The sequence below is a fragment of the Marmota marmota genome, unplaced genomic scaffold (genome assembly GCF_001458135.2).
Source record: "Marmota marmota marmota unplaced genomic scaffold, marMar, whole genome shotgun sequence".
NCBI lineage: Eukaryota > Metazoa > Chordata > Mammalia > Rodentia > Sciuridae > Marmota > Marmota marmota.
In genome coordinates this window covers 16,450,017-16,464,270 of record NW_026000037.1, presented here as the reverse complement: position 1 = coordinate 16,464,270, position 14,254 = coordinate 16,450,017, and the positions used below count along the sequence as shown (strand labels likewise).

Below are 14,254 nucleotides of genomic sequence, written 5' to 3'. Positions count from 1 at the left end.
ACCTAAGGGAAAGCTCAGGGTCAGACTAGGCCTAATTGTACCCAAACACTGAATAATCTCAGGCAGGAATACCCATCATTATTCCCACAGCAGGACTCAAATGCTGTCTCTGCAGGCTTCACCAAACTCTACCCTCAGGTGTAAAAACCGAAAAGAAGGCGGGCAGTCGGAAGCGGGCAGTCATGCGAAATATGCAGGGAGAGTCCTAGCTGGATAATAAGAGCTGACGGCTTCATCACTACCATGATATTCGGCATCCTCCCCTTCATTTTACCAGTGGTTCAGAGGGGTCAGTACTATACCATTTCGCCGTATAGAACCAACCATCCGGCACTTTGGTGCGTTAAAGTCACAGTCATGTATTTGCTCTCCAGCCTGCATTTGGGAAGGCCTTGGGTCAATTTCATAGGTGTGTTGGAATGAGCCCTTGGAACACCGCAGACTGACTTTGCTGGGGGGTTGCATAGGGATAGGAGGCTGGCCGGGTATCCATCCCCAACGGGACGGGACATTGGAACTCCATGTGGTGGTTCCGAGCTCCTGCCAGCCAAGAGAAGCTTCCTGGCATCTTAGGGGCTGGACTGAGTCTGGAACAGTCTTCTGCAGCATTCTAGGTCAAAGCAAGTCATAGGCCAGGCCAGTTGGGAGAGGGGAGAGAAACAGAAGCAGCATGGATCTTCCTGCACAGGGTCACGCATTCTGCTAGAGCTGAGTGGTAAACCCAGGTCTGAGCCCTTATCATCAGTTTCCTTTCGTGTTCCATTCCCTTCTTCTGGACCTTGGAACTGGAGACCCTTCCTTCGTCCCCACTGCACGGATTAACCTCCAGTTACTCATCCCTGGAGACAAAGTCCCTTCAATGTTCCCAGTACGGTACCTTCTGTTGAAAGGACACGCTTGTCCTGGGCCCTGGTGGAGAACCTAGTGTTCAGGAGGTTAATTGGGGAGTTCCCTTAGGGTTCACCGCTAGGCCAGAGACGGGGAAAGACCTTGAGCAGAAGGCAGGTCCTAGGGAGGGCTTCAATCGTCTCCACAGGGAGTCCTGGGACCAAAACAATCCATCAGCATTGTCTCCATTGGTGCAGAGATGGGTGTGAGGGTTATTGGAATGTGGACCACCCAGAGGGGAGTGACCTTGCGAGGAGGCCACTCTAATTATCTGCACCAATGCTAGTGGGGCAGTGGCTGAGGGCACGACGATGATGTAGATGTACGGCTGGGGAAACATTTCTGTTTCCCTGTGAGCTGTGAGCGCTGGGTTAAGGTCTTCAAGGAACTTTATTTGATTAATACCCAGGGACAGAATGGTTCCCTCTTCTGTGCCAGGCACAGTGCCACGAGACAAGATGTCACTTAGGTGTGAGTCCTGGCTCCATAGAACTCCACTCCTTCCTAACTGACCCCCACTATCCACTGTACACACTCCCACCAGACTGGTCTTTCCAAAAGGCAAATCATAAATGCAACTCCTCTACCCAAATCACACATAGAATGAAAGCTCCAGGGAAGGGGAATGAAGAGAAGGGGAGGGAGATAAGAAAAAAGAAAGAAGAAGAAGAAGAAGAAAAAAAAACACCCCAGCTTCTTGCACCTCCTCCCCACTATCCTACCTTCCTCTTTGCCCTTGGTCACCCACGACACCCACGCCAAAGTAGGTCTGCCTCTAGGCCCTGTCTCTTACTGCTGCCTCTGCCTGGAGCCACTCTTTCTCCAGATGCTCACAGATGTCACCTCCTGCAGGAAGCCTTCTTGAGTATTTATTGAGCCCCTAACTTTGTCCCCAGCACTGTGTTCTAGGTACCACTGGGGCAGTGACAGAACGCAGGCCCTGCCCTCTTGGAGTTTCCACAGTAGGGAGGACAGATCAACCCATACACAAGTAAAAATTTACAAGGTCATGATTTCAGACTCTGAATGGTGATCCAAAAAAAACAAAAAACAAACAAACAAACAAAAAACCCCAAAAACCAAGAGCCCCAAAAGGGGACCCAGAGTGCCTGGGCCAGGGTCCCCGACATTTGAGCTTCTTCCAATCCACCAAGCAGCTCTAGAGTTCCACCCAGAGCGAGAAGTCAGAATCGGAAAGCCCAGAGGTGCCTAGCGCAGGTGGGCTGCAGCTAAGGTCACCTGAGCCCCACCCGTGGGGGCCGGGCTCAGCCCTGGCTCGCGGCTCCCTGGAGGGGCGCTAGCTCCCGGGTGAGGCGCGCCTGCGACTGGGGAGCCGCCCTCCCGGCGGCTAGGGGACGGTCCGGTCGCGGCCCCGCCCCCGGGCCGCCCATAAATGATCCGGGCCGAGGGCCACCTCAGGTTCCTAGCGCAGCTTTCAGGTGGCTAAGAGGTCGGCGCCGCCCGCGTCTCCGTTGGCTGCCGCGCCTACGTGGGCGCGCTCGGAGCTCCAGCCATGCTGTTCTGGCACACGCAGCCCGAGCACTACAACCAGCACAACTCCGGCAGCTACCTGCGGTAAGGGCCTCGCGTCGCCCGCGTGCCGCGACGGCCACAGCCCTGGGGCTCTGTCGAGGGGTGCGCCCGGCGCGGCCAAGACGTCCAGGGAAGGGAAGGGAGCGCGCTTACCAGGTCCTGGCATCCTCCTGTGGGTCCTGTGGGGAGGAAGGGAGAGCCCCGCCCAGTGTCCCCAAGGGACAGACTGACCGATCCCGGCGGGACCCGACGCGCGGAGTTGGGGGCTTGGCGAGGCGGGCGCACCGATTCGGATCCCTGCGAGGGCCCCTCCGTGCCGACCCCTTGCGGGTACCGGGGACACCTACGGGCCCCAGCCTCCCGGGATCTATCCCACCTCGCACATCTGTCCTCTTCCCGCTCGGGTGAGAGTAGCAGAGGAAACTTCTTCCATCCGGAGCCTCCCCCGGGAAGTTAATCCCCTGCTCTTTGCCCCCCTCCACTGGGATCCCTCTCTGAGTTTTGCGCTTTCCGCAGTGCCCTTCGTCGGGCCTCGCTAGCCCCAGGTGGACCGTCGGGCGGGCGGGTTCGGAAGGGGCTGGCTGTCCCCCCTCCTCTAGGTGGTCTTTGCCTGAAGCCCGAGCGTTTATTGCCCTTGATGGAAATCTTTCTTCTTCTGCAGGGATTTGTCTAGTGCTCTTCAAAGGGAAAAGTAAGTCCTGCCCGCTTTGCAAAGTACTCTGCAACACCCACTCCCCCCCCCCCCACACCTTTTAGGAAGTAGGACCCCCGTTTGCTTCAGTTCCTGGAAGATCGTTTTTTCCATGTTGTGCAGCTGGCCGGGTACTAATGGGCAGTCATTTTACTTTCTGAACTCGCCGGAACCAGCTTTAACCTGTCTTTATTTCCATCCTAGTCACAGTTTATTAAATGTGCCTAATTTAACCCAAAGGGCATTTGAGGTGGGCTCAGGAAAAGTGAACTGCGAGGCGGAAGGCGGCTCAGCCACTTAACGAGCTACCCACCTTCTGCGCTTGTTTGGGCCCCCAGAAGTTCCTGCCCAGTTTTGTCACGACAGGTTATTTGAAATTCCAGCTTCTGATAGGTATTTGTCTAGTCGTTCTCCCTGAAGACATTCCCCTGCCAGAGAGCAGAGGAACCCTTGGATTTGACTGGTGTATCTGGTGTTTTTATTCAGAGTAGTGGATGATTAAAAAAAAAAAAAAATCTAGGGTCTTAAGGACTGCCCGCCTGCCAGCAGACTGTGGCCATGTCACCCGAGGGAAGCTGCTCTGGGCAGTGGTGGAGCCCACTTGGGAGGATGTTAATTCCCTGCAGGAGATTAAGTGGCTGTTCCCTTATGAAAAGTGCGACAACAGAGTATGTCTTTACCATTTGCACATTGCTGTTTTCATGGTAGTTTTGTCTAAATTTTGGTTTGTGGCCGTTAAGTATTTTGTCATATCTTCAAAATGAGTTTGAAGGTGACCTTGAGTTGAAGATAATGTGTACTTAAAACTTCTGAAATATCCTGAAATATCATCCTATTAGGTAGTAATTCTAGAAATGAGAGTACAATTTTCCCAACATCTGCTACTCATAATGGAAGTTTGCAGGTTTTGGTTATTGCATGAAGGGAGGAAGGCAAAAGTTGGGGTGAAAGGTGCCATAAAGCCTGGGGGGCTGGGGATGTACCTCTGTTGTATAGTGCTTGTCTAGCAAGTGCAAGGCCCCAGACTGTGCATGGGGGTGGGGGGGGGCGGGGGCATAAAAAAACCGTACTATTTGGGGGGGTTATTTTGGGAAACCATAGATGAAGAAGGTCCATACTTGGTGCTGGGGGATCGATCACATGCTAGTCTGGCACTCTGCCATTGAGTTACACCCCCAGCCCTGTCTTTTTCTTTTTTAAAGATTTTTTTTGAGAGAGAATTTTTTTAATATTTATTTTTAATTATCAGCGGACACAACATCTTTGTATGTGGTGCTGAGGATCGAACCTGGCCGCACGCATGCCAGGCGAGCGCGCTACCACTTGAGCCACATCCCCAGCCCCAGCCCTGTCTTTTTCAAAATTCCACCTCTTTTTTTTGGGGGGGGTTCTAGGGATTTAAACCCAGGGTGCTTTATCTCACTGAGTTACATCCTCTTCCCTATTTATTTATTTACTTACTTATTTTATTTTGAGACAGGGTCTCACTAAGTTACTGAGGGCTTCGTGAAGTTGCCGAGTCTGACCTCAGACTTGAGATCCCTCTTGCTTCAGTCTCTCAGTCGCTGGGAGTCATTGTGATTACAGGTGTAGGCCACCACACCTGGCTTCAAAATTTCACTTCTTGCTGGGTGTGGTGGTGCATGCCTATAATTCCAATTACTGGGGAGCCCAGGATAGTAAGTTTGAGGCCAGCCTCAGCAATTTAGCAAGACCTTGTCTCTAAATAAATAAATAAATAAATAAAAATAAAAATGACCGGGGATGTAGCTCAGTGGTAGAACACTCTTGGGTTCAATCCCCAGTACTGCTAAATAAATACATAGATAGAATTTTATTTCTTATTTTTTAAACATTTATTATATTTTTAGGTGTAGATGGACACAACACAATGCCTTTATTTTTATGTGGTGTTGAGGATCGAACCTGGGTCCTGCCCGTGCTAGGCAAGAGCGCTCTACCGCTGAGCCACAATCCCAGCCTTCTTACTTTTAATATTTAGTTTTTAGTTGTAGTTGGACACAGTACCTTCATTTTATTTATTTTTCTATGGTGCTGAGGATTGAATCCAGGGCTTCGCACATGCTAGGCGAGCGCTCCACCGCTGAGCCACAACCCCAGCCCTAGAATTTTATTTCTTGCTAGGGGTTTTGCCTTCATAGAGGCTGACCTCAATGAAGGCCAAGGTAGTGGGGTCAGTGCACATGTCCCTGTTCTCCCTACTCCAGAGAGAGGGTCTTGTCCTTTTCCATTTTTGGGGGTGGGGGTGGGGAGTATTTTTATCTTTGGTTTGTTGTCTCCTCATTCNCCAACCCACACACACACCCATTTTTTTCCCTCCAAATTTAAAGGCAGCAGTGCATGGATTATTAACTTAACATGGTCTGGGCAAACATGAAATGATGCAATCTCTAGGTGAGCAAGCCTGCCTGCTTCTCCCATGTTCCTAGAGAACCTCCTGGGCTGGAAAGAGGAAGGCGAGTAGTGGGAGAAGTCGGGTCAGCCCCGTGCTTTCCCTTTTTGGGCAGCAGATGGTGGCAGGGAAGCCCTTTGAAGGAAAGATTTCCCAGGTGTGCCCAAAGCCAGCCTTTTCTTTCCGAGAATTGGTTAGACATGGTTGGGGTGTGTGCTAGGTTTGTGTTTCAGAGACACTCATTTATGAGATTGTATAAGGAACAGGTTGTACCAGGGAGTTTGTGTTTATGCAGTGAAGTGGGGTCAGCTAATTTTATTCATAACCCCGGACCCACGAAGGGAGGAGGGTTATCAAGATAGGGCAGGATGCTTGCTTTTTTGGTGCTGCTTATACTTCAGAGGGCTTAAGCAAGTCTCTCCTGCTTGCAGGTCATTCATGTTCTCAAGGATTTCTTTGACTCCTTGGAGGGTGCATACCTGGAGTTCCAGCTACTTTGCTGGGAGTCAGAGATCCTAGGATTGTCTGGGGCCCGCCTGGACAACACAGCAAGACCCTGTCCCCAAATACAACACAAACAAAAAATACAAAAACAATATAAACAACAACAACAAAAAAAAAAAAAAAAGAAAAAGAAAAAAAGAAAAGAAAAAGAAAGGAAGAAAGAAAGCAATCCAGACACAAGTTCCTCAGTCCCACCCTGATAGGAGACTCTCATTCTCAATGCCCTGGGGAGTTTTGTTTAGAAGTAAGAGAATCTTGGAGCATCTCAAAGATTTTTCACTTGGATAAGGAAACTCTGTCAAAACCAAGGTTCTCCTCTTTTTGCATTTCTGAGAGATCAGTGTGAGCCTTAAACTGGGTAGGGGCCAGTTGTCCCCTTCTCAGAAGGGAGGGAGGGGTGACTTGTCCTGGGTGAGGGAGGCCAACAGGTTCTTTATTTTCATTTTAACCCCGGGTCTAGGCTATGCTGGTCTGAGAAGTGGCTGATAAATAGAAGAGTTGATTCAAAACTAAAAGTTGTTGTTCAGATGATTTTTATCCAAAAAGCACATGATGAGCAGTCTCCTGTGGATGGAAACCAAATGGCTTCTAAAGGTTACGTCATTGTTACTGGCCTCTGTCACTTAGAGGTTCTCTGTAGATAATAGGAACTTTACATTTTTACCTCCTCCACAACTTGATTCAGTAAGTCTTTTTAAGAACATCAAGTAACACGAGAATCATGCAAGACCTCGCACATGCTAAGCAAGGTCTCTATCCCTGAGACCACACCACCTGCTGCCCCAGCCTGGTTTACTCTATTTGAAAGCATCTAGAGGGTTTGTAACAGGAGGGATCCAGATCTAAGCCAGCTGGCTGCAGTGGGCCTTGTTGAATGGCCTTTGGTCCCCGGGGTCTCGGTTGCTCTCTCCAACTTTGTCTTTGACGACGGGCTCCCTGGGCCCTGCTCCTGACCACCGCCTTCCTGTGTGTTGCAGTGATGTGCTGGCTCTACCCATCTTCAAGCAGGAGGAGCCCCAGCTGTCCCCCGAGAATGGGGCCCGGCTGCCACCCTTGCAGTACGTGTTGTGTGCCGCCACGTCCCCAGCAGTGAAGCTCCAAGAAGAGACCCTGACCTACCTCAACCAAGGTAGTGACTGGAGCCCTAGGCCAGGGTGGAGCCTGTGGGTGGGGGCACCCTCCAGAACAATGGGGAGTTGATGTGAAGATCCTGTTGGGTTTTATTAGTTGTCCCAATCGGTGGGGTGGGGCTCAGGAAGTCTTTGGTGTGGGACACCTGCTCAGATTCCATTTCTGAGCTCTCAGGCCTCTATGAACCTCTGAGTCTTCATCTGAAATATGGAGACATCAAAAGCTGGGCATATGTAGTCCCAGCTATTTGGGAGGCTGAGGCAGGAGAATCACTGGAGCCCAGGAGGTTGAGAGCAGCCTCACAACATAGTGAAACATGTTTCAAAGAAATAAACATCAACTGTATTGTTAGAAAGGAGGCCAGATGTGATGACATTACTATATAGCACCTTCAGGGAGCAGATGTGCCATTGTCTGCGGCCGCTAATGCTATTTATTGTGACCACGGTTGATGGTCCTCTGTGTGGATTGAGTACTTTTGGTTTACTGGGTCTGCTATACTTGGATGTGCACCGGGCGGGCGGTAGGAGGGCTGACCTGTGTCTGGCACCACAGGGCTGGGTTCCGCTTGACAGAAAGAAGCCCTTTGTGGAAATGGGGACAAGATTGCTCCTCATGTCTTGGGAGGAATGAGCTTTGGAGTTTGAATTCCAACTCTTAACTCTTCATAGTTCTGTGACTTTGAACTGCCTTTTCCTTTTCTCTGAAGTTCAGTGTTTTCATGTGTAAAGTGAGAAGTGTAATTTTTGTATGAAGCTTGCAAGATTGAAGGTCAGTGGCCCGTTAGAGGTTGTTCAGTCAGTTGTCCCCTTTACCAAGAGCACCCGGATCGTGTCCTGGTGGATGGCATTTCTGTGGTTTCGGTTCTGATGATGTGAATGTGTTTAGTGCACTTTTTTTCTGGTCACCTTGTAAATCCTGGGCATCTAGTGGTTTGATCGCTGTCTACATTACATTGGAAGCACAGAAGGGCAGAGGACCCTGGTTTTGGCCGGGCCACACTGAATTACAGGAACAGCAGTGTGTCCTCTGTGGCTGCCTCCCCTCAGTGGAACTTTGCCTCCTGGATTTTGAGGTGGGTGAGGGTAGAAGTCCAACATGATCATCGTGTTCTCTGGCTGCAGAACTTGCTGGCTTCTGAGCCAAGAAACTAGCTCAGAATGAGCAGGTGGCTGTGTGTCTACCTGTCTACTCTGTGGACAGGCTTATCCCCCGGGGGCAGCCCTGTTGTCTTGAGCTGGTCTTGCTGACGCCTGTACTCAGATCGCTGTGGGGCTGAGACCTGTGCTCCATCTGCAATGTTCTGGGTGACAAAGCCAAGTGGAAGAGTGAGTGCCTCTGTCTGAGCCTATGTGTGCAGTGGCTTCTGCCTTTTTCCTCTCTTTGATAGAAGGTCAGATGCTCCTAACTGCTGTATCTTTTTTTTTTAGAATTTTAATATTTTATTTTTTTTTTAGTTTTCGGCGGACACAACTTCTTTGTTTGTATGTGGTGCTGAGGATCAAACCCAGGCTGCACGCATGCCAGGCGAGCGCGCTACCGCACCGCTTGAGCCACATCCCCAGCCCCTAACTGCTGTATCTTTGAGCAGATTCGTTCCTCTCTAGATGTCTGCTATCTTGCTTAAAAATGAAAGAATTACAAGGTATTTACAAATGAGTCCGCTGAGCTGATGGTTTCCTGCTCTTGGCCACATCCATGGTGCAGGTGAGAAGTCTGGGATCTTGCTGTAGGACCAGGACATTTTGTCTGTCCCCTTCCCCCATCTGCAAAGCCTTTGGCTGTATTCACTATGTGGGACACTCCTACCCCGTCCCTTCTAATCAGTCAACTTGAGATAAAATTTGAAAGTCAGCGTGCTAGGTCTTTCTTTTTCTTTTCCCAATCCCCTGCCCTTTCAATTTATTTTAAATTTTTAAATTTTGAGCTGGGGTCTCACTAAGTTGGTCAGGACCTCACTAAGTGACCGAAGCTGGCTTAGAACTTGAGATACTTGTTCCTGAGCCTCTCAAGTTGCTGGGATGACAGGTATGAGTTGCTATACTGGGCTAGGTCTTTTAGAAAGATTTAAGAGCATTTATTCTCTTGTATACCATAGGTAAGTGTAAAAAAAGGGGGAAAAGAGTTAGCCTCCAAATTCACATGTTATCCTGTGTTAATATGGTGTCTATACTTCAGATTTTCTCTATTTACTGTACTGCTAGGGATCCCCGCCAGGGCCTTGCCACCAAGTTATATCCCTGGCCCTAAATCTCTCTAAAATTACATTTTCCCAATTATTAATGGAATACATGTTCATTTGAATGAGTGTAAAAAAAAAAAAAACAAAAAAAGAAAATTAAAAGACATAATTAAAATCTTTTCTAATTTTGCCAGAGAATAACTGCTAACTTTATTTGTGCATAACTAATTGTATTAAGATCTTTTCAAACTCTCACGCTACAAAAAATTTATCCTGGTTTTCTGTCTTTATTTTCCTTCCTTCCCTCTTCTTTTACATAGACTACTTTGTGAACTTTTCTCATTAAAAATGCATTGGGAACTGGCCGATGTTGGAAGGTAGGAAGATGGAGAGGTCAAGCCAGCACTGGTGAGACTCTCTCCCAAAAGAAAAATTTTAAAAAAGGGCTGAGGATATAACTCAGTGGTAAATCACTTGCCTAGCATGTGTGAGACCCTGGGTTCAGCACACAGGGCCGCAAAAAAGAAAAAAAAAAATTAAAAAAAAAAAAAAGAAAGAAAAAGAAAAACGCTTCGGCGCTTTGTTGTCCTGGCTACATGGTTACACTGTAGAGTTCCATATTGTTACACTATCCGGTTCTGTTCCTTTGGCCTGTTTCATATTGTGGACACTTAACTTTCCAGTTGTTAGAGATTAAACCGTGATGGACATTCTTGTATGTAAATCTTTATGTGAAATGTCGATTCTTTAATTTTTAGCTATATATACTTTAAAAAAAAATCATTTTAGTTACATATGGACACAATATCTTTATTAATTTTTTTATGTGGTGCTAAGGATCGAACCCAGTGCCTCACATGTGTGAACCAAGCACTCTACCACTGAGCTACAACCGCAGCCCAATTTTTAGCTATATATAGCTAAATCTCCTTTAGTACCGGAGATTGAACCCAGGGGTCAAGACCCACCAAGCTACATCTCCAGTCCCTTTATTTATTTATTTATTTATTTCTTTTTTAAATTTTGGCAAGAGTTTCACTGAATTACCCAGGCTGGCTTGAGCTGTGATCCTCCTGCCTCAGCCTCCCAAATCAGTGGGATTACCAGTGTGCAGTAGACCTTAGGGTTTTTGATACATACTGCCAAATTACCTTCTCAGCGGAAGAAAATAACGCACACAGTGGCCAACAGGGTAGATTTCACTGTTTCCCTATTGGGCATTGCTGCCATTTTTCTTTTTCTGTCATTCTTCACCTGATTAGTAACCATGGACTTTGATCTTAAATTTGCATTCCTGTGATTGCTAATCTAGTTGAATATTTTTAAATGTTTATTGATATTTTTCTGTATTAACTATATTTATGTCCTTTGCAAATTTTTTTTTTCTTATTGATTTGAAGAGAATACCATTTATGAAGAACTTCAACATTTTAGGTGCTTATGTTGCAATATTTTTTTCCCTGTTGGTTGCTGTCCATTTAACTTAATTGTGATAACTATATTTATGAAATGGGATATATAACTTGTTTGTGTGTGTGTGTGTGCACGCGTGCACGCACATCAATCCCAGGACCTTGTGTATGCTAAACCAGTGCTCTACAGTCTCAAACCAATGATTTTTTTTTTAAATTAGAAATTTTGTTTAACGGTTTGTAATTTTAACACTAAATATATGCTGTGATGTAAAGATATAAATTTGGTTATTTTTTCTGGATAATTAACCTACCAGTTGCTGCATAATTTGTTCTTTTCTCATTGGTTTAAAATGCTACTTTTGAAACATTTTAAAAACCAAATGGTCAGAAATGGACTTTTGTGTAGTTATTTGTCCTAAACACTGATATTCATTGATTTTTTAAAAATTGAATTAAATATTGTATCTTGGAAGTATGTTTTACTATTTGAGAACAGAAATTCCTTTCATATTTTTTCTTAACCATTCCCAATCATTTTATTCTTACAGATTGATTTTATAACCATTGAGACATCTATACTTTTTAAAAAAACTGATAAGATCATAGACTTTTTACAATTGCCCTGCTTTTATTGTATACTATTCTTTTCAAAAAAATTTTTTTGATACTGGGGATTGAACCCAAGGTTGCTCCATCACTGAGCTACATTCCCAACCCTTTTTATTTTTTAATTTTGAGCCAGGGTCTAACTAAATTGCTTCAGCTGGCCTCAAACCTGTACTCTTCCTGCCTAAGCCTCCCAAGAAACTGGGATTATGGTGTGCACCACTGTACGCCAAGTATTATTCTTACAATAACATTTTCCACTGTTATTAAAGTATGTATTTGACTATTTCCTCTTGTTCTTAGGATAGAATATTGTCATAATTGCTGGAAGAAAATATACAAAGTAATTATTTCAGTGTCTATTTTTCATATGGAATGGGAATGACGAGGGCCGAGTCCTGTCTCATCTTTTCTCACAGTCTTCCCAGCGTTAATCTCATGCCTTGATAGTAGCTGCTCTAAATTGTCCCCAAAATTAAAAATAGGAATGATTGATTTTATTTCCATTTTTCCTGTTTGTTCTTTCAGTATTATCAATAATGTTATAGCAGGCATCTTTTTCAGCACACTTTATTGAGTAGTCTGTCCTTTATGTTAGATGACAAATAGATTTTGACCCAATTTTAAAAATTAATTTGGAGCCAGGTGAGGTGGCTCTGTAATTCCAGCAGCCCGGGAGGCGGAGGCAGGAGGATCACAAGTTCAAAGCCAGCCTCAGCAACTTAGTGAGGCCTTGAGCAACTCAACAAGACCCTGTTTCTAAATAAAATATTTATGAAAAGGGCTGGTGATGGGATTCCGTGTGACTCCTGGGTTCAATCCAAAAAAAAGACTTTTTTGAGCTGGGTGTGATGTGACACATCTATAGTCCCAGCCTCTTGGGAAGTCAAGGCAAGAGATCACTTGAGCCCAGGAGTTGCAGACTAGTAAGGACAACATGGCGACACCCTGTCTGTCTCAAAAAAATTTTTTTGAATGGGGGCTGGGATTGTGGCTCAGCGGTAGAGCGCTCACCTACCATGTGTGAGGCCCTGAATTCGATCTTCAGCACCACATAAAAATAAATAATAAAAAAATAAAGATAATGTGTCCAATTACAACTAAGAAATAAATATTTTTTAAAAAAATTTTTGAAAGTGATTTTGACATTATTCAAGACCTTTTTGGTTAATTGAAAAGTTTTCATAGGGTGCAGCAGTGCACGTTTATAATCCCAGCGATAATGGAGGCTGAGGGAAGAGGATTCCAAGTGTGATGCAGCCTCAACAATTTAGCAGTGGCCCTAAACAACTTAGCAAGACCCCATCTCAAAGTAAAAAAATAAAAAGGCTCAGGTAAAGTGCCCCAGGGTTCAATCTCAAAAAAAAAAAAAAAGTCTGCTACTCAGTTATTCATGTTTATTGGATTGGCTCTATGATATTTATTACATTATCTGAGACCATCCCATGCCCTCTCCCTTGTAAAGATATGTTTTTTGTTTTTGTTTTTTAGCTGGGAGATTGAACCCAGGGATGCTGCACCACTGAGCTACATTCCAAGTCCTTTTAATTTCTTTTTTTTTCTTTTTAAGACAGGGTCTCACTAAACTGGTGAAGGTCTTGCTAAAATGGCAGAGACTGGCACTCTTCCTGCCTCAAGCCTTCGACTTGCTGGGATTACAGGCTTGTGGTGCCACACCTGGCATGATGTGTTTAAGGTTCTCTGAAACATGGAAGGGATGCCTGTCTGTAAATCCATGGTTAGAAACCCATTCTAATAGTGTCTAATACCAGTGTCAAAACCGCGTCCTGGCGACATGTGGCCTGAGTAGGGTACATTACATGTGGGTTTTCAGACTCCACGCCCAATAGCTAGTTTTGGAGGTTGTGAAAATGGTTCCAAAAACCAAGTATGTCCTCTTTCTCTGAAAAGAGTCTTCTATAAGGGATGGACAGCTGCTGAATTGCAAACTCTCAGATAACTTCTTTGTCACTGGCCAAAGGTCACTGTGGACAGATCTTTCTTGAAGGCTGGAGCCAGAGGGAAGGGAGGAGGTGGGTGGTGGGGAGAGAACCCCAGGCAATCCTGGCTTGGAGATAAGAAACAACTTTTGCAAGAATGGCTTGTTTTGGGGAAAGCTTTGGTATTTTCCAGCAAAACAACCCTGAGTCTTTAAATATGATATCAGGTTTTCACAGGACTCTTACTTTGATTCATTCACAAAATAAAATGTTCTCTTGATAAGAAGAGAAGGGTGGTTCAGTGACAAGAGAAAAGCCATTTGCACAGGGATTCAGCTGAATGTGCTGTGTCCTGGGAATCCCGAGTGCTTCAGGATGTCTAGGTTTAGGAACCTGAAGAGGAGGAATGGTGTGGAAGGGTAGACCAGATGACCGAGAGCTCTAGCTGCTTACTGAGGCTGAGCCATTGGGAAGCTGTCTCATCACCAAACCTCTCTTTGCCTTCAATTCCTTATCTATCACTTGGTGCTGGGGATTGAACCCAGGGCCTTGAAAACACAAGGCAAGCACTCTACCACTGAGGTACACTCCCAGCCCTGATATTCTCTTTTGAAGTTGTTCTCCCCAAATATATTATTCCCATCTTTCAGACGACAGTTGGACAGAGGTGAAAGCAGATTCCCTTTGTCCCACCCCATCAGGAGGCAGGCCTGGGAGTGGTTGAGCTGTGGTGGGTGCTGCGTGGTCTTCTGAAAGCTCCTGGCAGTCAAGATTCTACACTGGGCCCTTCTCTGAGCCGAGCCTGCCAATCTGGTCCTGGGACGTGGCTCAGAGGAAAGATGGATGAGACTTGGGTAGGGGTAGAGGGGCAAGGAGGCAAGGAGTGGGGGAGAAGCTGCTTCCCTAGAGATGGAACACCCAAACCAGTCCTACCCCTAACCCCACCCCCAC

At 46.2% G+C, this 14,254-nt stretch overlaps 1 protein-coding gene across 4 annotated transcripts in view; it reads left to right on the top strand.

Annotated features, from left to right (window-relative positions):
• Window positions 1-2,295: 2,295 nt before the first annotated feature.
• Window positions 2,296-14,254, top strand: part of Tfcp2l1 (transcription factor CP2 like 1) — a 61,304-nt gene continuing 49,345 nt past the window's right edge. The window contains exons 1-3 of one of the 4 annotated variants that reach the window (XM_048812092.1): window positions 2,296-2,463; window positions 3,083-3,112; window positions 7,007-7,158. In XM_048812092.1, coding sequence (XP_048668049.1) covers window positions 2,402-2,463; window positions 3,083-3,112; window positions 7,007-7,158 — 244 coding nt within the window. In that variant the 5' untranslated portion in view covers window positions 2,296-2,401. The remainder of the gene's footprint in view (window positions 2,464-3,082; window positions 3,113-7,006; window positions 7,159-14,254) is intronic. The other 3 variants (XM_048812093.1, XM_048812094.1, XM_015479056.2) reach the window with 3 other exon arrangements.